General features: G+C 43.1%; 1 protein-coding gene and 1 long non-coding RNA gene across 2 annotated transcripts in view; one reads left to right on the forward strand and one right to left on the reverse strand.

Annotated features, from left to right (window-relative positions):
- Positions 1–26,363, forward strand: part of LOC122549463 (syntenin-1-like) — a 46,331-nt gene that overhangs the window by 6,343 nt on the left and 13,625 nt on the right. Inside the window, exons 2-3 of the mRNA XM_087985895.1 lie at positions 2,303–2,373; positions 18,124–18,199. Of these exons, the coding sequence (XP_087842021.1) occupies positions 2,323–2,373; positions 18,124–18,199 (127 nt within the window). The 5' untranslated portion in view covers positions 2,303–2,322. The remainder of the gene's footprint in view (positions 1–2,302; positions 2,374–18,123; positions 18,200–26,363) is intronic.
- Positions 1,803–26,279, reverse strand: LOC148150065 (uncharacterized). Its single transcript, XR_015756878.1, has 3 exons — positions 26,115–26,279; positions 24,328–24,384; positions 1,803–2,107 (listed from the first exon to the last, which is right to left on the reverse strand). It is a non-coding gene; the product is annotated as an uncharacterized LOC148150065 (long non-coding RNA).

Consider the following 26,363-nt stretch of genomic DNA (forward strand, 5'->3'; position numbering starts at 1 on the left):
AGATATGATTTTGCACGCACAAAGCCATTTTGACTATCCCCAATCAGTCCTTACCTTTCCAAATACTTGTACATCCTGTCCCTCAGGATTCTCTCTAACAACTTGCCCACCACCGAGGTCGGGCTCACTGGTCTATAGTTCCCTGGCTTGTCCTTACTACCCTTCTTAAACAGTGGCACTACGTTTGCCAACCTCCAGTCTTCCGGCACCTCACCTGTGACTATCGATGATACAAATATCTCATAGGGTAGGGGAATGGGTTACTCTTTGGAGGGTCGGTATGAACCTTTTGGGCTGTATGGCCTGTTTCCACTCTGTAGGGAATTTTTAAAATTGTGTAGTTTTGAAAAGATTTGTAGCTCAGGTTGAGGCTCTGGATGTAGGTTTGCTCAGTGAGCTGGAAGGTTTGTTTTCAGATGTTTTGTCACCATACTGGGTAACATCTTCAGTGAGCCTCTGGACAAAGCACTACTGATGATTCCTGCTTTCTATTTATATCTTTGGGTTGGTGATGTAATTTCCTATTGTGATCTCATTTCCTGTTCTTTTTTTCTGGGGGTGGTAAATGGGGTCCAAGTCAATGTGTTTGTTGCTAGAGTTCCGATTGAAGTGCCATGCTTCTAGGAATTCTCGTGCGTGTCTCTGTTTGGCTTGTCCTAGGATGGATGTGTTGTCCCATTTGAACTGATGTCTTTCCTCAGTTGTATGTAAGGATACCAGTGAGAGAGGGTCATGTCATTATGTGGCTAGTTGATGTTCATGTATCCTGGTGGCTAGTTTTCTGCCTGTTTGTCCCATGTAGTGTTTGTTACAGTCCTTGCACGGTATTTTGTAAATTACATTAGTTTTGCTTCTTGTCTGTATAGGGTCCTTCAAGTTAATTAGCTGCTGTTTTAGTGTGTTGGTAGATTTGAGGGCTACCATGATGCCAAGAGGTCTGAGTAGTCTGGCATCATTTCCGAAATGCCTTTTTAGGGGAGAGTGACTAGGGTGTCTGGAAGTGTTTTGTCTGCTTGTTTAGTTTGTTGCTGAGAAATCAGGGGACTATGTTCATTGGGTACCTGTTCTTTTTGAATACACTGTATAGGTGATTTTCCTTTGCTCTGCGTAGTTCCTATGCGTTGCAGTGTGTGTTGGCTCGTTGGAATAATGTTCTGATGCAACTTCGTTTGTGGATGTTGAGGTGATCGCATCTGTAGTTTCATATTTTGTCCATATGTTGTTTTCCTGTTGACGCTGGTTTGAAGTTGTCCATTGGCTGTTTGTTCTACTGCGACATCTAGGAATGGCAGTTTGTTGTTTTCCCAAAGAAACCCGAACATGTAAATAGAAAGCAGGAATCATCAGCAGTGCTTTGTTCAGAGGCTCACTGAAAATGTTACCCAGTATGGTGATGAAACAACTGGAAGTGAACCTTCCAGCTCGGTGAGCAAACCTACATCCAATCTTTTTAATTGTTTGACTACTTAATACAATCTGTTTGCATGACTGAAGTCTTCAATGCAAACCCCACCCCATGCGTGTTACTGGGTGTTCCCAAGTATTTCACATTATTGTAAAATGGGAAATGCAGTGACCAGTCTATGCATAGCATGCTTCACATGGAGGAATTGGATAATGCTCTTTGAGCCTGGGTGTTGGAATTAGGGCACTTGCAGCACTAAATTCAGTTTAGATGTTTGTGCTTAGTCCTAGAGTGGAACCTTCCAGAACAGGTGCGGGAATGCTGCCTGCTACACCATGGCTATCACACTTTTCTGTTTTCCTCTTTCTCAAGTCATTCTAAAGTCTGTCTAGGTATCTTTATTCAAAGCAAAATCCTAGTGAACTTGTGCTATACTCTATCCCGTCACTTTTTCCATTTATGTGGAGCATAAATTATGAATTCAATTTCTGTGCAAATTGATCAGCCCATCATACATGAATTGCACAGTAATGGAAAATGTTTACATGGTTATCAGTTACTGCAACATTGGAATTTACTCCAGCTCATCTGTATTTGCAGTCAAAATGCTAAGAATGTTTTTGACAATTGAGGCAACTTTACTCTCCTTGCCCAATGTTGAGTATGGTCAGGTGTATTGTTTATTTCCCTTTTAAGTTGCATCTGGAAAATAAGGAATAAGTGATTGGATGAAATATAATTTCCATAAGAGAACAATTGCAATAACTTTTCATGCTTAAAAACAAGATGTCAATTTATGCAGTATTTTGAAATAGATATTTCTATACAATGTGTGAAAAGATCATTTGTAATATTTTACATCACAAATGTATGCTAAATTACATTTTTCTTTTTAAGGCTTTTACATTTCTGTAAAGATGTCTTTGTACCCGTCCTTAGAAGACCTTAAAGTGGACAAGGTGATCCAGGTAGGTGGAAAGGGAATACTTGCCTGTTAAGGTTCTTTCCTGTGCATAACCTATCCAAGAGGAGAAGGATGTTGAGAAATGAAGACATTTAAGATTCCAAAATTTAATGGTGAGACAGCAGATTGAGAGCAAGGGACTAGGACGAGAGATTTTCAAAATTATACTTTGGTGCATTATAGGTGGTTCCAGAGGTTAGACCATATGACACGGGAGCAGAAATTAGGCTGCACTTGACTCTTTGACTCTGCTGCACCATTCAATCATAGCTTATAAGTTTCTCAACGCCATTCTTCCATTTCCTCCCCGTAACTCTTGATCCCATTGACAGTCAAGAACCAGTCTATCGCTGTGTTAAATATACTCAATAGCCTGGCTTCCACAGCTTTCTGTGGCAATGAATTCCATTGATTTACTGCTCTCTGAATAAAGTTTCTCCTTATCTCTGTTGTAAAGGGTCTTTCCTTTATTTTAAGGCTATGACCTTGAGTTCTAGTCTTTCCTGCCAATGGAAGCATCTTCCCAAAGTTCACTCTGTCCAGGCCATTCAGTATTCTGTAAGTTTCAGTCAGGTTGTCCCCCATCATTCTAAACTCAGAGTATAGATCCACAATCCTCAAACATTCCTCGTCGGCTTTTCATTCCTGGGATCATTCATGTGAACCTCCTGGACCTGTTCCAGGGCCATTACAACCATCCTGAGGTATGGGGCCCAAAATTGCTCCTAATACTCTATATGTGGTCTGACCAGACCTTTATAAAGCCTCAGAAGTACATTTCTGCTTTTATATTCTAGCCCCCTCAAAATAAGTTCCTGAAGAAGGGCTTATGCCCGAAACGTTGATTCTCCTGTTCTTTGGACGCTGCCTGGCCTACTGTGTTTTACCAGCACCACATTTTTCAACTCTGGTACTCCAGCATCTGCAGTCCTCACTTTCTCCTACTCCTTCAAAATAAATGCTAACATTGTATTTGCCTTCCTAACTACCGACTCAACTTGCAACTTTACCTTAAGAGAATCCTGGACTAGGGCTCCCAAGACCCTTTGGATTTCAGATTTCTGAATTTTCTCCCCATTTGGAAAATAGTCTATGCCCCTATTCATCCTATCAAAGTACATGACCTCACACTTTCCCACATTACATTCTATCTGCAATTTCTTTGCCCACTCTCCTAACCTGTAAATCCTTCTGCAGCCTTCCTATCTCCTTCTATCTATCTTTGTATCATCTGCAAACTTAGCCAGAATGCCCTCCATTCCTTTATCTAGCTCATCAATGTATGAAATGAAAAGTTGTGGTCCCAACACTGCTTGTCAAATGCCACTAGTCACTGGTGGCCATCCTGAGACTAATCCTTTTATCCCCATTCTGTGCTTTCTGCCAGACAGCCAATCTTCTATCTATGCTAGTACTTTGCCTCTAACAACATGGGCCCTTATCTTACTCAGGAACCACTTGTGTGGCATCTTTACAAAGGCCTTCTGGAAGCCCAGGTAAATAACATGCCTTGGTCTAACCTTGGTCTAACCTGCTCGTTACCACCTCAAAGAATTGTTACAGATTTGTCAGGCATGACCTTGTCTTGATGAATCCATGCTGATTTTGCCCTATTTTACCATGCACTTCCAAGTATTCAGAAATCTGATCCTTAAACGGCAGGTTACATTAGTGGTTTTCCAGTCCTCTGGGACCTGCCTTGACTCCAATAATTCCTGAAAGATCAGTATCAATGCCTCCACTATCTCTTCAGTTATCTCTGTCAGAACTGTGGGCTCTAGTTCATCTGGAGCAGGTGATTGATCCACCTTCAGACCTTGCAGTTTTTCTAGCATCTTCTCCTTGGTGATGGCCCCCATACACACCGCTGCCACCACCACCACCAGTGACCCCTCCGACTGTCTTGATTTTTTTTGGGGTGTTACTTGTGTCTTCCATTGTGAAGACTGACACAAAGTACTCAGCCATTTTTGTTCCCTATTACTACTACTCCAGTACTATTTTCCAGCAGTCCAATGTCCGCCTTTGCTTCTCTTTGTCCTTTTTATATATTTAAAGAAACTTTTGCCACCTTTTATTACTAGCTTACCCTCTCGTTTAATCTTCTCCTTCTTCATTTCTTTCTTTGCCTTCTGGTCTTTGTATGCTTCCTTATCCTCTGGCTTCTCACTGCTCTTTTCCGCATTATATGCTTTTTCTTTTGCTTTTATGCTGTCCCTGATTTCCGTTGTCAGCCATGGTTGCCTCATATTCCCTTTAGTATGCATCTTTTATCTGGGATGAATTTTTGCTGTCTTCCAAATTACTCCCAGAAACTCCTGCCACTGCTGTTTTACGTCTTTCCTGCTGGGCTCCACTCCCAGTCGATTCTGGTCAGCTCATGCCTCTAGTTGCCTTTATTCAACTATAATACCGCTACCTCTGATTCCATCTTCTCCCTGTCAAATTGCAGAGTAAATTCTATCATGTTATGGTCACTGACTCCTAAGGGTTCCTTCACCTTTAAGCTCCCTTATCAAGTCTGCCTCATTGCACAACACAAAATCCAGAATTATCTATTTCAAGCAGCTCCAAAATGCCATCTCATAGACATTCCACAAGTTCCTTTTCCTGTGATCCACTACTAGTCCACCGGAGTTTTCCAGTTCATCTGTATATCGAAATTCCCTCATAGTCACAGTAACCTTGCCTTTCTTAGATGCCTTTTCTTTCTCCTCAAGTATCTTGTGCCCCAAATACTGCGTACTCTTTGGAGGCCTGTATGTAATTCCTCAACTCTGCCAGCATATATTCTACATCATCTGACTCTACTTGGTTTTTTTGCTATTGATTTAATGTTGTTTCTTACTAACAAGGCAACCCCACCTGCCCATCTTTTTGATGGAATGTATATCTTTGGATATTTAGTTCCCAGTCCTAATCCCCTTGCAGCCACGTCTCCAGGAAGCTCACCACATCATACCTGCCAATTTCAATCTGTGCCACAAGATAATTTACCTTATTTCATATACTGTGTGCATTCAGATAAAGCACCTTCAGTCCTGTATTTACCATCCCTCTTCTCCTTGTCATTTATTGAGCCAGTGTGCTTGAAGTTTGATTCCTTTCCAAACACTGTCCTATTTTGTAGGCTGAAGATTTTAATAGCTACTCAGGAGTTCACCTTTCCATTTTTCTCATACTTTTCTATGCAGTTCAATCCACCTCCACAGATGTTAACCTGCTGCTTTGTTTCCCATTGGTCATTATACTGCTTGGAGTTTTACAACCACCCCGACCACCACCACCACTTCCTAGTTCAAAGTCCTGTTGACCACCCTATTTACCCTTTTTGCTAGAATGGTCCCAAGTTGCTTCAGGTGCAGACTGTCTCAAAGGTACAGATCCCTCTTGTTCCAATAATGATGCCAGTACCCCATGCAAAGGAACCCTCCTTTCGCGCACCACTCTGTTAGCCACTCTGTTACTTTGATAAGAAAGCATATGTTGTTTTGGCTTTCATTAAGAGGGGAATAGCGTTTAAGAGCTGTGAGGTTTTGCTGCAGCTCTACAAGTCCCTTGTGAGACCACACTTGGAATATTGTGTCCAGTTCTGGTTGCCCTACTATAGGAAGGATACAGAGGCTATGGAGAGGGTGCAAAGAAGATTTACCAGGATGCTGCCTGGACTGAGAGCTTGTCTTATGAGGAGATGTTGACTAAGATCAGACTTCCCTCTCTGGAGAGGAGGAGGAGGAGGAGGAAGAGAGGCAACCTGATTGAGGTATACAGGGTAATGAGAGGCATGGACAGAGTCAATAGCCAGAGACTTTCCCCAGGGCAGGATTGACTGGTATGAGGGGTCATAGTTGTAAGATATTGCGAAGAAGGTGTAGAGGAGACATCAGAGGTCGGTTCATTACGCAGAGAGTTGTGAATGCATTGCCAGCGGTCGTGGTGGAAGCAGAGTCATTAGGGGCATTTAAGCAACTGCTGGACATGTACATGGATAGCAGTGAATTGAAGGGCCTGTTCTGTGTTGTACTTTTCTATGTTCTGTAAAATAACACTGGTTTTTAGAAGCCTTAGCTGGTTTTAATATTTTTGAGTCGCATTTAATACAATCACATTGTTTAAAAAAAAATGGCAACTTGTGTCTTCGTGATAAATAATCAAAGAAAAATAAACAGTTTCTGTCAGTAAGCAACTTTATTTTCAATGATTTTCAGCATTTTTCAATAAGAGAAATCAGATTGTGAAGTTATTCTGCAGGATTGTCATTCCTTGTAAAGAGGGAAAACTGGTTTCAATTTTTTTTATGTATAACGTTTATTAAACTCTGGCTGCTGATTGCTATTTACTTCAAGCATTTGTTTGTATTTTGTATGCTTTCTGTGACCCAGGAGGTCAAAGATAATGTGCTCAATGAGGAAACTATCTGAAGAAAGAAATGAAAGAATATATGTGAAGCAGAAGAGTAAAATAACATTTTAATAAAATGAATGAAAATAAGGGGAGCAGAGCTGGCTGCATTAGTTTTGTGATCTGTCCTGCCATTTACCACAAACACCTCTGTAGGAAAGACATTAAAATTCTTATAGGTAAAAGCATCTTTATGGTTTCTCAATTATTTTGCCAATGTAAATGGTAGTCTTGTACTTTGAGAAACGTTATAATTTATGTGGGTCCAACGTCTTTTTGCAAAGGCACTCGATCTAAATAAAGGTATGCTGGATTTAAACCCGGATCTCAAAGCTGATGAAGGGTTAGTGGACTCGAATTTTTAACCCTGATTCCTCGCCACAGATGCTGCCAGACTTGCTGAGATTTTTCAGCAATTTGTTTATGTCTCAAAGCTGATCTGTGTTGAGAATGTAGTTTCCTTTGCGTAGGAATATAGTAAAGAATAGGACTAGAGAAGAGTGCAGTTCATCAAGTTCTTCTAAATTTTGTTTACCTTTTATGTGTTTCTAGTGTCTCCCTGTATAGTCTGTTCCATGCATTCACTATCTTAAATTAGTTATGTTTGGAGTTTAGTAACTATGTCCCTCGACTGTAGAAATAGTAACATGTTCAAAAATACATTGTTCTTGAGAGTAATTTGAACCTCAATCTCTCTTTTGGGATTTTTCTTTTCAGTAAACAATGCCAGACTTCAAGCTGAGAAGTCTTTAACCAGTGACTTGTTTGATAGCATGTTTATCCACTGTCTTTGGTGTTTTAGTCAGACCAAATTGTATGTGGAATCCAGAAATAACTGTACCAATGTATGTACAAAGTGAAATTTGTGCACTTTTTATTGGTGCAATGTTAGAAGATTTTGTTACTTTTTTGTATTTTACAAGCTGCTGTTGATTTCTATGAGCTGAGTTTATATGTCCAATGTTTAATTTCTTTTGTACTCTCATAAACTGCACTTGTTCTTAGTAAATGACACTTTACATGAGCCTAAATGATCAATTTTTAATGTTTAATCATGGGATGTTGCTAGCTAAGCCAAGATTTATAGCCTACTCCAAATTGATCAACTACACTGCTGTGGTCTGGAGTCACATACAGCATTACAACGCAGTATAAACCCTTCAGCCCTTGATATTGCGCCAACCTATTGAACCAATCTGAAATACATCGAACCTACATTATTCCATTTTCATCCATGTGTCTATCCAATGATCATTTAAATGCCCTTAAAGTTGGCAAGTCTACTACTGTTGCAGGCAGTGCGTTTCATGTCCCTACTACTGAGTAAAGGAACTATCTCTGACATCTGTCCTGTATTTATCACTCAATTTAAAGCGATGTCCCCTCATGCTAGCCATCAGCATCTGAGGAAAAAAGATTCTCTCTGTCCACCCTATCTAACCCTCTGATTATCTTATATTCAATTAAGTCACCTCTCAACCACCTTCTCCCTAATGAAAACAGCCTCCAGTCCCTCAGCCTTTCCTCATAAAACCTTCCTTCATACCAGGTAATATCCCAGTAAATCTTGTCTGAACCCTTTCCAAAGCTTCCACGTCCTTCCAATAATGCAGTGACCAGAACTGTGTACCATACTTGAGTATGGCTGCAGCATGACCTGATGGCTCTGAAACTTAATCTCTCTACCAGTAAAAGCTAACACACTATATGCAGCCTTAACCATATCAACCTAGGTAAAAACAAGAGCTGAAAATGTGTTGCTGGTAAAGCACAGCAGGTCAGGCAGCATCCAAGGAACAGGAGGTAGGTTGAAATCTTTGAGAAGGGCTTATGCCCGAAACGTCGATTCTCCTGCTCCTTGGATGCTGCCTGACCTGCTGTGCTTTACCAGCAACACATTTTCAGCTCTGATCTCCAGAATCTGCAGACCTCACTTTCTCCTAGGTAAAAACAAGGGCTGCAGATGCTGGAAACCAGATTCTAGATTTAGAGTGGTGCTGGAAAAGCACAGCAGTTCGAGGAGCAGGAAAATTAACGTTTCGGGCAAAAGCTCTTCATCAGGAATAGAGGCAGAGTGCCTGCAGGGTAAAGAGATATCAACCTAGGTAGCAACTTTCAGGGGTCTATGCACATGGACACACATCTCTTTGCTCATCTACACTACCAAGAATCTTACCATTAGCCCAGTACTCTTTGTTTCTATTACTCCTTCCAAAATGAATGAATTCACACTTATCCACATTAAATTCCATTTGCCACCTCTTAGCCCAGCTCTGCAGCTTATTTATGTCCCCTGTAACCTGTAACATCCTTCCACACTGTCCACAATTCCACCAACCTTGTCATCTGCAAATTTACTAACCTATTCTTCTACGTCCTCATCGTTTATAAAAATGACAAACAGCAGTGGAACCAAAACAGATCATTGTGGTATACCATAAGCAACTGAACTCAAGGATGCACATTCCCCATCAACCACCACCCTCTGTCGTCTGAAATACTGAAATCAGCTAGCTAATGTCTTATCCAAACTGCTAAATCACCCTCAATCCCTTGCCTCCATGCTTTGTGCAAAAGCCTACCATATGGAACCTTATGAAACGCCTTACTGAAATCTATTTACACCATGTCAACTGCTTTACCCTCATCCACCTGTTTGGTCACCATCTCCAAGAACTTAAGCTTTGTGAGGCATGACCTACCCTTCACAAAACTGTGTTGACTATCCCTGCTCAACTTATTCCTCTCTAGATGATAAATCCTATCTCTTATAACCTTTTTCAACACTTTACTGACAACTGAAGTAAGGCTCACTGGTCTATAATTCCAAGGGTAGACTCTATTCCCCTTCTTGAACTAGGGGGCAACATTTGTTATCCTCCAGTCTTCTGGCACTATTTCTGTAGACAATGACGACATAAAGATCAAAACCAAAGGCTCTGCATTGTCCTCCCGGCTTCCCAGAGAATCCTAGGATAGATCCCATCTGGCCCAGGGGACTTACCTATTTTCACACTTTCCAGATTTGCTAACACCTCCTCCTTGTGAACCTCAATCCCATCTAGTCTGGTATCCTGTATCTCAGTATTCTATTCAACAACATGCTCTTTTTCCAGTGTGAATACTGACAAATATTTATTTAGCACTTCCCCTACCTCATTGGACTCCGCACACAACTTCCCGAAACTAACCTAGATTGGTCCTAATCTTTAGTCATTCTTTTATTCCTGATATACCTATCGAAAGCTTTAGGCTTTTCTGTGATCCTATCTGCGAACAACTTCTCATGTCCCCTCCTGGCTCTTCTTAGCGCTCTCTTTAGGTCTTTCCTGGCTAATTTGTAAAATTCAAACGCCCTTACTGGGGGTGGCACAGTGACTCAGTGGTTAGCACTGCTGCCTCAGTGCCAGAGACCCAGCTTCAATTCCGGCCTTGGGCGACTGTCTGTGTGGAGTTTGAATATTCTCCCTGTGTCTGTGTGGATTTCCTCTGGGTGCTCCTGTTTCCTCCCACAGTCCAAAGATGTACTGGTTAGGTGAATTGGCTAAGTTAAATTGCCCATAGTGTTAGGTGAATGAGTCAGGGGTAAATGTAGGGAAATTAGTCTGGGTGGGTTTCTCTTCAGAGGGTCAGTATGGACTTGTTGGGTTGAAGGGCCTATTTCCACACTGTAGGGAATCTAATCTAATCCTACCATAAGCCCCTTCTTCCTCTTGACAAGAGATTCAACTTCTTTAGTAAACCATGGCTTCCCCACTCGACCACATCCTCCCTGCCTGACAGGTACATACTTATCAAGGGCACGTAGAACATAGAACATTACAGCACAGAACAGGCCCTTCGGCCCACGATGTTGTGCCGAACATTTGTCCTAGCTTAAGCACCCATCCATGTACCTATCCAATTGCCGCTTAAAGGTCACCAAAGATTCTGACTCCACCACTCCCACAGGCAGCGCATTCCATGCCCCCACCACTCTCTGGGTAAAGAACCCACCCCTGACATCTCCCCTATACCTTCCACCCTTCACCTTAAATTTATGTCCCCTTGTAATACACTGTTGTATCCTCGTACGACCGATTCTCCATTCCAGGCAACATCCTGGTAAATCTTCTCTGCACCCTCTCCAAAGCTTTCACATCTTTCCTAAAGTGAGGCGACCAGAACTGCACACAGTACTCCAAATGTGGCCTAACCGAAGTCCTGTACAGTTGCAACATCACTTCACGACTCTTGAATTCAATCCCTCTGCTAATGAATGCTAATACACCATAGGCTGCCTTACAAGCTCTATCCACCTGAGTGGCAACTTTCAAAGACCTATGAACATAGATCCCAAGATCCCTCTGTTCCTCCACCTCACTAAGAACCCTACCGTTAATCCTGTATTCCACATTCTTATTTGTCCTTCCAAAATGGGCAACCTCACACGTGACAGGGTTGAACTCCATCTGCCACTCCTCAGCCCAGCTCTGCATCATATCCAAGTCCCTTTGCAGCCGACAACAGCCCTCCTCACTATCCACAACTCCTCCAATCTTCGTATCATCTGCAAATTTACTGACCCACCCTTCGACTCCCTCATCCAAGTCATTAATAAAAATTACGAACAGCAGAGGACCCAGAACTGATCCCTGCGGAACTCCACTTGTAACTGGGCTCCAGGCTGAATATTTACCATCTACCACCACTCTCTGACTTCGACCGGTTAGCCAGTTTTCTATCCAATTGGCCAAATTTCCCTCTATCCCATGCCTCCTGACTTTCCGCATAAGCCTACCATGGGGAACCTTATCAAATGCCTTACTAAAATTCATGTATACTACATCCACTGCTCTACCCTCATCCACATGCTTGGTCACCTCCTCAAAGAATTCAATCAGACTTGTAAGGCAAGACCTACCCTTCACAAATCCGTGCTGGCTGTCCCTAATCAAGCAGTGCCTTTCCAGATAGTCCTAAATCCTATCCCTCAGTACCTTTCCATTACTTTACCTACCACCGAAGTAAGACTAACTGGCCTGTAATTCCCGGGGTTATCCCTATTCCCTTTTTTGAACAGGGGCACAACATTCGCCACTCTCCAGTCCCCTGGTACCACCCCCGTTGACAGTGAAGATGAAAAGATCATTGCCAACGGTACTGCAGTTTCCTCTCTTGCTTCCCACATAATCCTAGGATATATCCCATCAGGCCCGGGGGACTTGTCTATCCTCAAATTGTTCAAAATGTCCAACACATCTTCCTTCCTAACATGTATCTCCTCTAGCTTACCAGTCCGTTTCACACTCTCCTCTTCAACAATACGGTTCCTCTCATTCGTAAATACTGAAGAAAAGTACTCATTCAAGACCTCTCCTATCTCTTCCGACTCAATACACAGTCTCCCACTACTGTCCTTGATTGGACCTACCCTCGTTCTCGTCATTCTCATGTTTCTCACATACGCATAAAATGCCTTTGGGTTATCCTTGATCCTATCCGCCAGAGATTTTTCATGCCCTCTCTTGGCTCTCCTAATCCCTTTCTTCAGGTCCCTTCTGGCTATCCTGTATTCCTCCACTGCTCTGTCTGAACCTTGTTTCCTCAACCTTATGTAAGCCTCCTTCTTCCTCTTTACAAGACATTCAACCTCCCTCGTCAACCAAGGTTCCCTCACACGACCATTTCTTTCCTGCCTGACAGGTACATACATATCAAGGACACGTCGTATCTGTTCCTTGAAAAAGTTCCACATTTCCACGACATCCTTCCCCGACAGCCTATGCTCCCAACTTATGCTCCTCAGATCCTGTCTTGCAGCATCGTTTTTACCCTTCCCCCAATTGTAAAACCTACCCTGTTGCACGCACTTATCTCTCTCCATAACCAAGGTGAAAGTCACAGAATTGTGGTCACCATCACCAAAATGCTCACCCACTAACAAGCCTATCACTTGTCCCGGTTCATTACCGAGTACCAAATCCAAAATGGCCTCCCCTCTGGTCGGACAATCTACATACTGTGTTAGAAAAGCTTCCTGGACACACTGCACAAACACCGCCCCATCCAATCTACTTGATCTAAAGAGCTTCCAATCAATATTTGGGAAGTTGAAATCGCCCATGACTACTACCCTGTGGCTTATAGAATATAGAAGAATACAGCGCAGTACAGGCCCTTCGGCCCTCGATGTTGCGCCGATCCAAGCCCACCTAACCTACACTAGCCCACTATCCTCTATATGCCTATCCAATGCCCGCTTAAATGCCCATAATGAGGGAGAGTCCACCACTGCTACTGGCAGGGCATTCCACGAACTCACGACTCGCTGAGTAAAGAACCTACCCCTAACATCTGTCCTATACCTACCCCCCCCTTAATTTAAAGCTATGCCCCCTTGTAATAGCTGACTCCATACGTGGAAAAAGATTCTCACTGTCGACCCTATCTAAACCCCTAATCATCTTGTACACCTCTATCAAGTCACCCCTAAACCTTCTTTTCTCCAATGAAAACAACCCCAAGTGCCTCAGCCTTTCCTCATACGATCTTTCTACCATACCAGGCAACATCCTGGTAAACCTCCTCTGCCCCCGTTCCAGTGCCTCCACATCCTTCCTATAGTATGGCGACCAAAACTGCACACAATACTCCAGATGTGGCCGCACCAGAGTCTTATACAACTGCAACATGACCTCAGTACTCCGGAACTCAATTCCTCTACCACTAAAAGGCAGTACGCCATATGCCTTCTTCACCGCACTATTTACCTGGGTGGCAACTTTCAAAGATCTGTGTACATGGACACCAAGATCCCTCTGCTCATCCACACTACCAAGTATCCGACCATTAGCCCAGTACCCCATCTTTTTGTTACTCTTACCAAAGTGAATCACCTCACACTTAGTTACATTGAACTTTATTTGCCACCTTTCTGCCCAGTTCTGCAGCTTATCTATATCCCGCTGTAACCTGCCACATCCTTCCTCACTGTCTACAACTCCTGCGACTTTCATATCATCTGCAAACTTGCTCACCCAACCTTCTAACCCCTCCTCCAGGTCATTTATTAAAATGACAAACAGCAATGTTCCCAAAACAGATCCTTGCGGAACACCGCTAGTGACGGCACTCCAAGATGAACCTTTGCCATCAACTACTACCCTCTGTCTTCTTCCGGCCAGCCAACTCCTAATCCAAACCTCCAACTCACCCTCAATGCCATACGTCCGTATTTTTTGCAGTAGTCTACCATGGGGAACCTTATCAAATGCCTTACTAAAATCCTATTACTTTCACTCTTCTCTTGAATCATCCTCTTCTGCACCTTTCCAAAATCTGTTTCCCAATCTGTTTCTCCACATCTCTGCTGCTATTGGGGGGCCTATAGTAAACACCCAACAAGGTGACTGCACCTTTCCTATTTCTGACTTCAGCCCATACTACCTCTAAAGGCAGATCCCCCTCGAACTGCCTTTCTGCAGCTGTTATACCATTTCTAATTAGCAACGCCACTCCCCTTCCTTTTTTACCACCCTCCCTAATCCTACTGAAACATCTGTAACCAGGAACCTCCCAACAACCATTTCCTGTCCCTCTTCTATCCACGTTTCCGTGATGGCCACAACATCGTAGTCCCAGGTACCTATCCACGCCTTAAGTTCACCGACCTTATTTCTGATAAGGTCGGTAGCTGTTCCTTGAATAAGCTCCACATTTCAATTGTACCCATCCTATGTATCCAAAGTCTTGCCTAATCGAATCTTAATTTCCTTTCCCCCAGCTATAACTCTTACCCATCAGTATGTACTCATCCCTTTCCATCGCTAAAGTAAACATAACTGAATTGTGGTCACTATCACCAAAGTGCTCACCTACCTCCAAATCTAACACCTGCCTGGGTTCATTATCCAGTACCAAATCCAGTGTGGCTTTGCCCCTTTTTGGCCTGTCTACATACTATGTCAGGAAACCCTCCACACATTAGACAAACACTGACCCATCTAAAGTACTTGAACTATAGTATTTCCAGTCAATATTTGGAAAGTTAAAGTTCCCCGTAACGACTACCCTGTTACACTTGCTTCTATTATAGAACATAGAAAAATACAGCGCAGTACAGTCCCTTTGGCCCTCGATGTTGCGCCGATCCAAGCCCACCTAACCTACACTAGCCCACTATCCTCCATATGCCTATCCAATGCCTGTTTAAATGCCCATAAAGAGGGAGAGTCCACCACTGCTACTGGCAGGGCATTCCATGACCTCACGACTCGCTGAGTAAAGAATCTACCCCTAACATCTGTCCTATACCTACCACCCCTTAATTTAAAGCTATGCCCCCTCGTAATAGCTGACTCCATACATGGAAAAAGATATCCACAATATCTTTGCTATCCTTTCCTCTACATCTCTGCAACTATTTGGAGGCCTATAGAAAACTCACAACAGGGTGAAACCAAAAGAGAAAATGCTGGAAAATCTCAGCAGGTCTGGCAGCATCTGTAAGGAGAGAAAAGAGCTGATGTTTCTAGTCTAACTGACCCTTTTTTTTAAAGCTTTGACAAAGGGAGAAATAGGGAGGTATTTATACCGGGCTAAGAGAAGGTGAGTCCTGGCTCCAGAAGCAAAGGTAGCAATAAAGAGGTGATAATGATAGTGCATGGACTCTATGCACTGTCATTATCACCTCTTTATTGCTACCTTTGCTTCTGGAGCCAGGACTCGCCTTCTCTCAGCCTGGTATAAATACCTCCCTATTTCTCCCTTTTTTTTTTTAGCTTTGACAAAGGGTCAGTTAGACTAGAAACATCAGCTCTTTTCTCTCCTTCCAGATGCTGCCAGACCTGCTGAGATTTTCCAGCATTTTCTCTTCTGGTTTTAGATTCCAGCATCCGCAGTAATTTGCTTTTATCACAACAGGGTGACCTTTCCTTTCCTGTTTCCAACCTCAGCCCATACTACCTCATTGAAGAATCCTCAAACATCCGGGTTCAATTCCCGACTCAGGCGACTGACTGACTGTGTGGAGTTTGCACATTCTCCCCGTGTCTGCGTGGGTTTCCTCCGGGTGCTCCGGTTTCCTCCCATAGTCCAAAGATGTGCAGGTCAGGTGAATGGGCCATGCTAAATTGCCCGTAGTGTTAGGTAAAGGGGTAAAAGTAGGGGAATGGGTGGGTTGCGCTTCGGCGGGTCGGTGTGGACTTGTTGGGCCGAAGGGCCTGTTTCCACACTGTAAGTAATCTAATCTACCTTTCAGCCACTGTAATATAGTCCTTAACTAACTCTGCCACACCTACCCCTGCTTTATCATCATCTCTATTCTTGTTGAAACATCTAAATCCTGGAACCTCCAAAACCATTCCTGTTCCTGTTTTATCCATGTCTCTGAAATGGCCCCAACATTGAAGTCACTAGTCCTATTTCGGATGCTCCTGGCATTGAAGTAGACAGGCTTCAAAACATCTTCCTGCTTGCCGGTGAACTCTTGTGACCTTGAAACCTCATTTCTGAACTTCCTGGGCACTGGAACTACAATTTCGATTCCCGATCCCTGCTGAATGAGTTTAAACCCTCTTGAAGAGCATTGGCAAATTTCCCCCCAGGATATTGGTACACTTCTGGTTCATGTGTAGACCATCCTGTCTGTAGAGGTCCCACCTACCCCAGAATGAGCCCAAATTATCCAGGTATCTGACACCCACCCTCCCTCATCCCCGTCGCCATGTTCAACTCAATGTTACATCATGGTATTTAAGACCATGTGAAAATGAGGTGAACTGAACTGTAATCATATTGGATGGTAATTGTTTAGAGGAACCTTTTGTATCCAAAGGACACAGGCAGGCAGTATTTAGTTCAGTTAGAACATAGAACAATACAGTGCAGAACAGGCCCTTCGGCTCTCAGTTCGTCCCTCTACACTATCCCATCGTCATCCATATGCTTATCCAAGGATTGTTTAAATCTCACTAATGTGGCAGAGTTAACTACATTGGCAGGTGGGGCATTCCATCCCCTTACCACTCTCTGAGTAAAGAACCTGCTTCTGACATCTGTCTTAAATCTATCACCCCTCAATTTGCAGTTGTGCCCCCTCGTACAAGCTGACGTCATCATCCTAGGAAAAAGACTTTTGCTGTCTACCCTATCTAATCTTCTGATCATCTTGTACGTCTCTATCAAATCTCCTCTTAGCTGCGTTCTTACCAATGAGAACAGACCCAAGTATTCAGTCGTTGCTCATGAGACCTTCCCTCCAAACCAGGCAATCTCCTCTGCATCTTTTCCAATGCTTCCGCATCCTTCCCAAAATATGGGGACCAGAACTATACACAATATTCCAAGTGTGACCGCACCAGCATTTTGTATATTTGCAGCATGATATTGCGGCTCCAGAACTCAATCCCTCTACCATTGAAACCTAGCACATGGTATGCCGCTTAACAGCACTATCAACCTGGGTGGCAACTTTCAGGGATCTGTGTATGTGGACTCCAAGATCCCTCTGCACATCCACACTACCAAGAATCTTTCCATTGACCCAGTACTCTGCCTTCCTGTTATTCTTCTCAAAAGTGAATCACCTCAAATTTAGCTGCATTGAACTCCATGTGCTACCTCTCAGCCCAATCCTGCAGTTTATCCAAGTCCCCCTGCAATCTGTAACATTCTTCCAAAGTGTCCACTACTCCACCAATTTAGTGTCATCTGCAAATTTACTAATCCATCCACCTATGCCTGCATCTAAGTCATTTATAAAAATGACAAACAGCAATGGTCCCAAAACAGATCCTTGTGGCACACCACTAGTAACTAGACTCCAGGCTGAATATTTTCCATCAACCACCACTCGCAGCTTCTTTCAGGAAGCCAGTTTCTAATCTGAACTGCTAAATCACCCTCAATCCCGTGCCTCTGCATTTCTCCATCGGCCTACCATGTGGAACCTTATCAAGGACTTTACTGAAGTCCATGTATACCATGTCAACTGTCCTACCATCATCTACATGCTTGGTCACCTTCTCAAAAAACGCAATGACGTTTGTGAGACATGACCTGCCCTTGACAAAATGACTATCTGAAATCAAATTGTTGCTTGCTAGATGATTACAAATCCTATCTCTTATCCTTTCCAAAAACTTTCGTACAACAGAATAAAGCTCTCTGGTCTATAATTAACTGGGTCATCTCTACTGCCCTTCTTGAACAAAGATTAAACATGTTTCTCCATTATTCAAGGGGAAAGAAATGCAATCCTTTCTCTCCTTGGTTTCACCTTCTCTGTGATATATCAGATGAGAATATTAAAATTTTTCAAACTTATTGAAATGCCAATGTTCAACATGTAGATGTTCAACATGTTTTTCAGGCTCAAGCTTCATATGCAGTGAATTCTGGAACTCCTGCAATTCTGCCTGAAACCGTTGCCTCTGTGCCGTCAGATGGTAAGTTTGGTTTTTTGAGGAGTAGGGGTATGAGAAGAGGATTTGTAAGGTTGTGTAATGTTTATAGAAACAGGAATGTTGTGCTAAATAATAAGAATATACCAACATCTCAATTATGAGCAAAAGTTGCCTATTTGATCTTTCAAATCTTTTCTGCCATTCAAGATCACGAGTTCAAAATTCCACATTCTCATATAATCCCAATAACCTTGGATTCTTGTTAGATGAGGGAATCAGTCTTCCCTCAATCTTATTCCCACTTGCACCTCCTAAGGCAGAATTCTAAGATTGCATAAGCTTCTGGGAGAAAAAATGTTTTTTAACACTTGTTCCTAAAAGAGAAGACTCTAACTTTAAAACAGTCTGGTACAATTCCTCTTCAGAACTAAGTTCACAGCTGTCCACAGTGCTGTCATATTTATTGAGTTTCTCCAGCATTCTGTGCTTGTTTCAGATTTCTAGCACCTTCAGTGTTTTGCTTTTAAAACAGTGTTCCCTTGGTTCTGATTTCATCTACAGGAGGTGAATCTTGTCTATCTCCATCTTGAGTACTACTTAGGATCTAACCAATCATCCCTTGCTCTTTAAATTCTGATGAAAACAAACTCAGCCTGTCCAATCTTTGCTCATAAGACAGACCTCTGATTCCAGGTATCAATGTAATAAACCTCTGAACCACCTCCAGTACATTTTGATTTTTCCTTAAATATGCACAGTATTCAAGATGTAGAATCATCAAAGTCCTGTATTACTAAAGCATAACATGCTTTTATGTTAAATTCTGTTCTAATAAAGGATAGCATTTCATTTGTTTCCATAATCCCCTGCATGCTAATTTCTTGTGACTCTTACACTCAAATACCTAGATATCTCTGCATCTCAGAATTCTACAGTGATTCACTTTAAATAATACTTCATTCTTCTAACCAAAGTGAACAATTTCATATTTTCAATTTGCTGTATTCCATGTAAAGCTATGGATTTGCACAGTGGGAAGCTGTCACTTTTAAAGTCACAGCATTTGCTCAACATCAGAATTTGAGTTGTTTCCGGATTTAATTGACCATGTATAGTCAGGAATAAAGACAGAGAAAATCCTGTACTCTGTTCCTGTTCAAATAGTTATTAACTCTTTTAAGATTTCTGTTGAACTCAAACTATCAACTGTTTAGCTGTCTGCAGATTCTGCCAGTTTTGCTGAGTTTCTCCAGCATTTTCTCTCTTTATTTGATTCCAACATCTGATATTTTGCTTTTATATACAATTAGAACCCTATTTTTCAAATACAGGCTGTAGAAATTTGTATTGCTTCTGAGGGATTCTCAGTATGAACTACTCCCTCCCTGTCCATTTTTGATTTTTAAAAGAAAGGCAGTAGCCAGTATTTCTGTGATTAAGGCAGATCAGTTTCCTGCTGTATGGTATTAGTCAGTCAGGTTTTAAAGCAAGATTCTATTTGTTTAACCTGCAGCTGTTATTGACTTTGTATTGTTTGGCTGGTCACAAAGTCCAACTTTGTACTTGTGGCATATTTGACTTGAAAACAATTCTAGCATATTTCCAGGTGTTGGGTGGGTGTTGTATACAGTACACATGGGATGAATATAGCTTTTTATGGCATAAGATGCTTATATCAATTTATGCATTGTTTTAGACTGATTTGTGACTTTACTGCTTGTAAGTTATTTTTAACATGCTCTTTGTGATTATATATGTAATTCTATTATGTAATAGAGTTGAAGATTGCAAAATGTGATGGAGCATGTATTAAAACATAGAACATAGAACAATACAGCACAGAACAGGCCCTTCGGCCCACCATGTTGTGCCGAACATTTGTCCTAGCTTAAGCACCTATCCATGTACCTATCCAATTGCCGCTTAAAGGTCACCAATGATTCTGACTCTGCCACTCCCACAGGCAGTGCATTCCATACCCCCACCACTCTCTGGGTAAAGAACCTACCCCCTGACATCCCCCCTATACCTTCCACCCTTCACCTTAAATTTATGTCCCCTTGTAACACACTGTTGTACCCGGGGAAAAAATCTCTGACTGTCTACTCTATCTATTCCCCTGATCATCTTATAAACCTTTATCAAGTCACCCCTCATCCTTCGCCGTTCCAATGAGAAAAAGCCTAGCACTCTCAACCTATCCTCGTACAACGTATTCTCCATCCCAGGCAACATCCTGGTAAATCTCCTCTGTACCCTCTCCAAAGCTTCCACATCTTTCCTAAAGTGAGGCGACCAGAACTGCACACAGTACTCCAAATGTGGCCTTACCAAGGTCCTGTACAGCTGCAACATCACCTCACGACTCTTGAATTCAATCCCTCTGCTAATGAACGCTAATACTCCATAGGCCTTCTTACAAGCTCTATCCATCTGAGTGGCAACTTTCAAAGATCTATGAACATAGACCCCAAGATCCCTCTGCTCCTCCACCTTACTAAGAACCCTACCGTTAACCCTGTATTCCGCATTCTTATTTGTCCTTCCAAAATGGACAACCACACACTTGACAGGGTTGAACTCCATCTGCCACTCCTCAGCCCAGCTCTGCATCATATCCAAGTCCCTTTGCAGCCGACAACAGCCCTCCTCACTATCCACAACTCCACCAATCTTCGTATCATCTGCAAATTTACTGACCCACCCTTCGACTCCCTCTTCCAAGTCATTAATAAAAATTACAAACAGCAGAGGACCCAGAAATGATCCCTGCAGAACTCCACTTGTAACTGGGCTCCAGGCTAAATATTTACCATCTACCACCACTCTGACTTCTACCGGTTAGCCAGTTCTCTATCCAACTGGCCAAATTTCCCACTTTCCCATGCCTCCTGACTTTCCGCATAAGCCTACCATGGGGAACCTTATCAAATGCCTTACTAAAATCCATGTACACTACATCCACTGCTCTACCCTCATCCACATGCTTGGTCACCTCCTCAAAGAATTCAATAAGACTTGCAAGGCAAGACCTACCCCTCACAAATCCATGCTGGCTGTCCCTAATCAAGCAGTGCCTTTCCAGATAGTCATAAATCTGTTTAGATTAGATTACTTACAGTGTGGAAACAGGCCCTTCGTCCCAACAAGTCCACACCGACCCGCCGAAGCGCAACCCACCCATACCCCTACATGTACCCCTTTTTACCTAACACTACAGACAATTTAGTATGGCCAATTCACCTGACCTGCACATCTTTGGACTGTGGGAGGAAACCGGAGCACCCGGAGGAAACCCACGCAGACACGGGGAGAATGTGCAAACTCCACACAGTTTGAGTCGGGAATTGAACCCGGGTCTCCGGCGCTGTGAGGCAGCAGTGCTAACCACTGTGCCACCGTGCCGCCCATAAATCCTATCCCTCAGTACCTTTCCATTACTTTGCCTACCACCGAAGTAAGACTAACTGGCCTGTAATTCCCGGGGTTATCCCTATTCACGTTTTTGAACAGGGGCACAACATTTGCCACTCTCCAGTCCCCTGGTACTACCCCCGTTGACAGTGAAGACGAAAAGATCATTGCCAACGGCTCTGCAGTTTCCTCTTTTGCTTCCCACATAATCCTAGGATATATCCCGTCAGGCCCGGGGGGGGGGGGGGCTTATCTATTCTCAAGTTGTTCAAAATGCCCAACACATCTTCCTTCCTAACAAGTATCTCCTCTAGCTTACCAGTCCGTTTCAGACTCTCCTCTTCAACAATACGGTCCCTCTCATTTGTGAATACTGAAGAAAAGTACTCATTCAAGACCTCTCCTATATCTTCCGACTCAGTACACAGTCTCCACTACTGTCCTTGATCGGACCTACTCTCGTTCTCGTCATTCTCATGTTTCTCACATACGCATAAAAGGCCTTGGGGTTATTCTTGATCCTACCCGCCAAAGATTTTTCATGCCCTCTTAGCTCTTCTAATCCCTTTCTTCAGCTCCCTCCTGGCCAACCTGTATCCCTCCAACGCTCTGTCTGAACCTTGTTTCTTCAACCTTATGTAAGTCTCCTTCTTCTTCTTTACTAGATATTCAACCTCCCTCGTCAACCAAGCTTCCCTCACACGACCATCTCTTTCCTGCCTGACAGGTACATACCTATCAAGGACACGTCGTATCTGTTCCTTGAAAAAGTTCCACATTTCCATGACATTCTTCCCTGACAGCCTTTGCTCCTAACGTATGCTCCTCAGATCCTGTCTTGCAGCATCGTTTTTACCCTTCCCCCAATTGTAAAACCTACCCTGTTGCATGCACCTATCTCTCTCCATAACCAAGGTGAAAGTCACAGAATTGTGGTCACCATCACCAAAATGCTCACCCACTAACAAGCCCATCACTTGTCCCGGTTCGTTACCGAGTACCAAATCCAATATGGCCTCCCCTCAGGTCGGACAATCTACATACTGTGTTAGAAAAGCTTCCTGGACACACTGCACAAACACCGCCCCGTCCAATCTACTTGATCTAAAGAGCTTCCAATCAATATTTGGGAAGTTGAAATCGCCCATGACTACTACCCTGTGGCTTCTCACCTTTCCAAAATCTGTTTCCCAATCTGTTTCTCCACATCTCTGCTGCTATTGGGGGGCCTATAGTAAACACCCAACAAGGTGACTGCACCTTTCCTATTTCTGACTTCAGCCCATACTACCTCCAAAGGCAGATCCCCCTCGAACTCTCTTTCTGCAGCTGTTATACCATTTCTAATTAGCAACGCCACACCCCCTCCTTTTTTAACCACTCTCCCTAATCTTACTGAAACATCTGTAGCCAGGAACCTCCAACAACCATTACTGTCCCTCTTCTATCCACGTTTCCGTGATGGCCACAACATCGTAGTCCCAGGTACCGATCCATGCCTTAAATTCACCCACCTTATTTCTGATACTCCTTGCGTTGAAGTATACACACTTGAACCCCTCTCTGTGTCCGCAAGTATTCCCTGTCAGTGCTACCTTCTCCACGGCCTCCCTACATTCTTGGACATCCTGAAAAACACCTAACCTACTTGCTGGACCACAAGTCCGGATCCCATCCCCCTGCCAAATTAGTTTAAACCCCCCCGAAGAGTGCTAGCAAACCTACCTCCCAGGATATTGGTGCCCTTCTGGTTCAGGTGCAACCCGTCCTGCTTGTACAGGTCCCACCTTCCCCAGAATGCAGTCCAATTGTCCAAATACCTGAAGCCCTCCCTCCTACACCATCCTTGCAGCCACGTGTTCAACTGCACTGTCTCCCTATTCCTTGCCTCACTGTCACGTGGCACCGGCAACAACCCAGAGATGACGACTCTGTCTGTCCTAGCTTTTAGCTTCCAGCCTAACTCCCTGAGCTCCTGAATGACCTGCCCACCCCTTTTCCTACCTGTTTCGTTGGTGCCAGTGTGCACCACGACTTCTGGCTGCACACCCTCCCCCTTAAGGATTCTGAAGACACGATCCGAGACGTCTCGGACCCTGGCACCCGGGAGGCAACAAACCAACCGAGAATCTCGCCCATGCCCACAGAACCGCCTGTCTGTCCCTCTAACTATAGAGTCTCCTATAACTAGTGCTCTCCTCCTCTCCCCCTTTCCCTTCTGAGCCTCAGAGCCGGACCTCGTGCCAGAGACCCGGTCACTGCAGCTTACCCCTGCTAGGCCGTCCCCCCCAACAGTACCCAAAGCGGTATACTTATTGTTGAGGGGAACGACCACAGGGGATCCCTGCACTGCCTGCTTCCTCCCCTTCCCACCTCTAACTGTTACCCAGCTACCTCTGTTCTCTGGCGTAACTATGTCCCTGTAGCTTCTATCTATCACCCTCTCAGCCTCTCGAATAATCCTCAGTTCATCCAACTCCAGCTCCAGTTCCCTAACGCGGTCTGTGAGGAGGTGGAGTTGGCTGCACTTCCTGCAGATGAAGTCGGCAGGAGCATCAGTGGTCACCCCTCCCTCAAACATCCTGCAGGAGGAACATTCCACTGACTGCGCTGCCATAACTCTACAGTTAGTCTCCAAAACAAGAACACCAAGTAGCTTACCTTTTTTTTTAGGTTAGAGGAGGAGGAGGGAGGGTGGGAGACACTACATGTGTAGTGTCTCTGGTTCCTTCTCCACTCAAATAACAATCACTTACCTTCCCGACCGGCTTTGCGCTCAGACTTCACTTCCGCCCAGCACCCGCCGTTCTCTGCTGCAAATAGAGATTATGCAGAAATCCTGATGTTTGAGCATAAAAGCAGTGTTTAAACTTAATTCAAATTAGGAAATAGAGTAAATGATATAAATTCTCAACTTCAGAATTTAACTGAAAATGTTTTATATTGAAAGGCTTTATTTACTTAAAACACATGGGTTCTAAGCTATATATTAAATATATAGATGAGCTATAAAATATCCTTACTGATGTTCAATCTTTTCTCCTTTTTATTCCTCCCCTGGCTGCAAGAACTCCTAAGGCGTTTACTTTTGATAACTGTTGAAGCTTGATTTGAGTTTAACTTTGAAACAGCTTTGGGCATTTTAACACTGTAAAGGAGACCGGCTCATTATGTCTGCATGGCTATTCAAATGAAGATTTCGCCTCGTGCCACTATAAAATTAGTCATAGTACAGAAGAAGCCCTTCACATTGAGTCTGTGTTGCCAAAAATATGCTACTACCTACACTGGTCCCACTTTCCTGCACTAGGCCCATAGCTTTGAATGTTATGATTTGAATGCTCAACCAAGCTCTTTTTATAAAGATTGAGGTTTCCTGCCTCAGCTACTCTTTTTCAGACCCTGCCATCCTCTGGGTGAAAAGGTTTTGTTAAATCTCCTAAACCTTCTGTCTTTCACTTTATAAAGATGCCCCTTCTTATTGAGCCTTTGACTAGGGGTGAATAGAAAGTAGCTATTCCCCTCTCCTCTGATACACCTTTCAGGTCTTCTCCCAATAGCACCCCCACTCGTCCATGCCCTTGACTTGCTCTGTTGCAACCTTGCATTTATCCGGCCTCTCTCCATTATTGAATACTCTATCCTAGGCAACGTCATGGTGAATCTCCTTTGCATCCCATCCACTACAATCACATTCTTTCTCTTGTGTGGTGACCACAACTGCACATAGTACCCTAGCTGTATCCTAACCAAAGTTCTTGTACAGCTCCCACATGACCTTTACTACTCTTATAATCTATGCGATGATTGATCAGGCAAGGATCCTGTTTGTCTTAAGTACCTTATTAACCTGGTCTTCATCATGCACCCCAAGGTCCCTCTGTTCCTCAGAGCTTCTTAGTGGTTCTCTTGCTTTTATCCTGTACCCTTTACCTTACTCCTGTTTAAATAATAATAGTTCCTTTTTTTTTTTGAATCCTCGACTGAACCAGCCTCCATTGCATCCCAAACACACTCCACTCCTTTTTCCTTATATCACTTTTGCTGCTACATCAAATTACACACATATTCACATAAAAGTTGATCTCGTAAATTTTGGCCAAAAAAACCTGGAATTTTCCATATCTCATGTAAAAGATGACCATAGTTCTTCAGATAATAGATCAACATTTGAGAGTCAGTGTTATCCTGTGCATAAATTCATTGTCTCAACATAACAACATTTCTGCTATTATATTTTAATGTGCAATTCACACTCTTGTTAGGCTGCGGATTTCTGAAGTTCATTGTTGAGGAAGAACTATAATTAGTTCAAAGTGATGCAAAGTTTATCACACAATCATTTCCTATATATGATAGGCCCAAATGCATTTATTTCACTATAATTACCCTGCAGCCTTTGATTTCTCACGGCAACAATGATCAGTAAGACTGAGTCTAATGTCTAACTCTTATCAGAAATAATAACTTAAAATGTTAGTTTGAAAAACTAAAACAACAGCAGATGAGAGAAAACCGGGGAATATAAGAATTTGGTGCAAACCTTTAAGACGCATTAGGTCGGTCAGGTGACAACCTCCTTTTGTGTTCAGTTCAGCTGGGTTCAGTTCCCCATAGCACTCATGGAATTGCCGTAATTTATTATGCATGAATTTCACCCCCATAAAAGTAGTAACCATGTTGAATCATGTCTCTCAAACTTGATAGATTCTCTGAAGAAGTAACAAAGAGAATTGAGGGCAGAGCAGTAGACGTGATGTATATGGACTTCAGTAAGACATTCGATAAGGTT

This window comes from Chiloscyllium plagiosum, unplaced genomic scaffold (genome assembly GCF_037043375.1).
Source record: "Chiloscyllium plagiosum isolate Xiang-an unplaced genomic scaffold, Cpla_swu_hap1 HiC_scaffold_4, whole genome shotgun sequence".
Taxonomy (NCBI): domain Eukaryota; kingdom Metazoa; phylum Chordata; class Chondrichthyes; order Orectolobiformes; family Hemiscylliidae; genus Chiloscyllium; species Chiloscyllium plagiosum.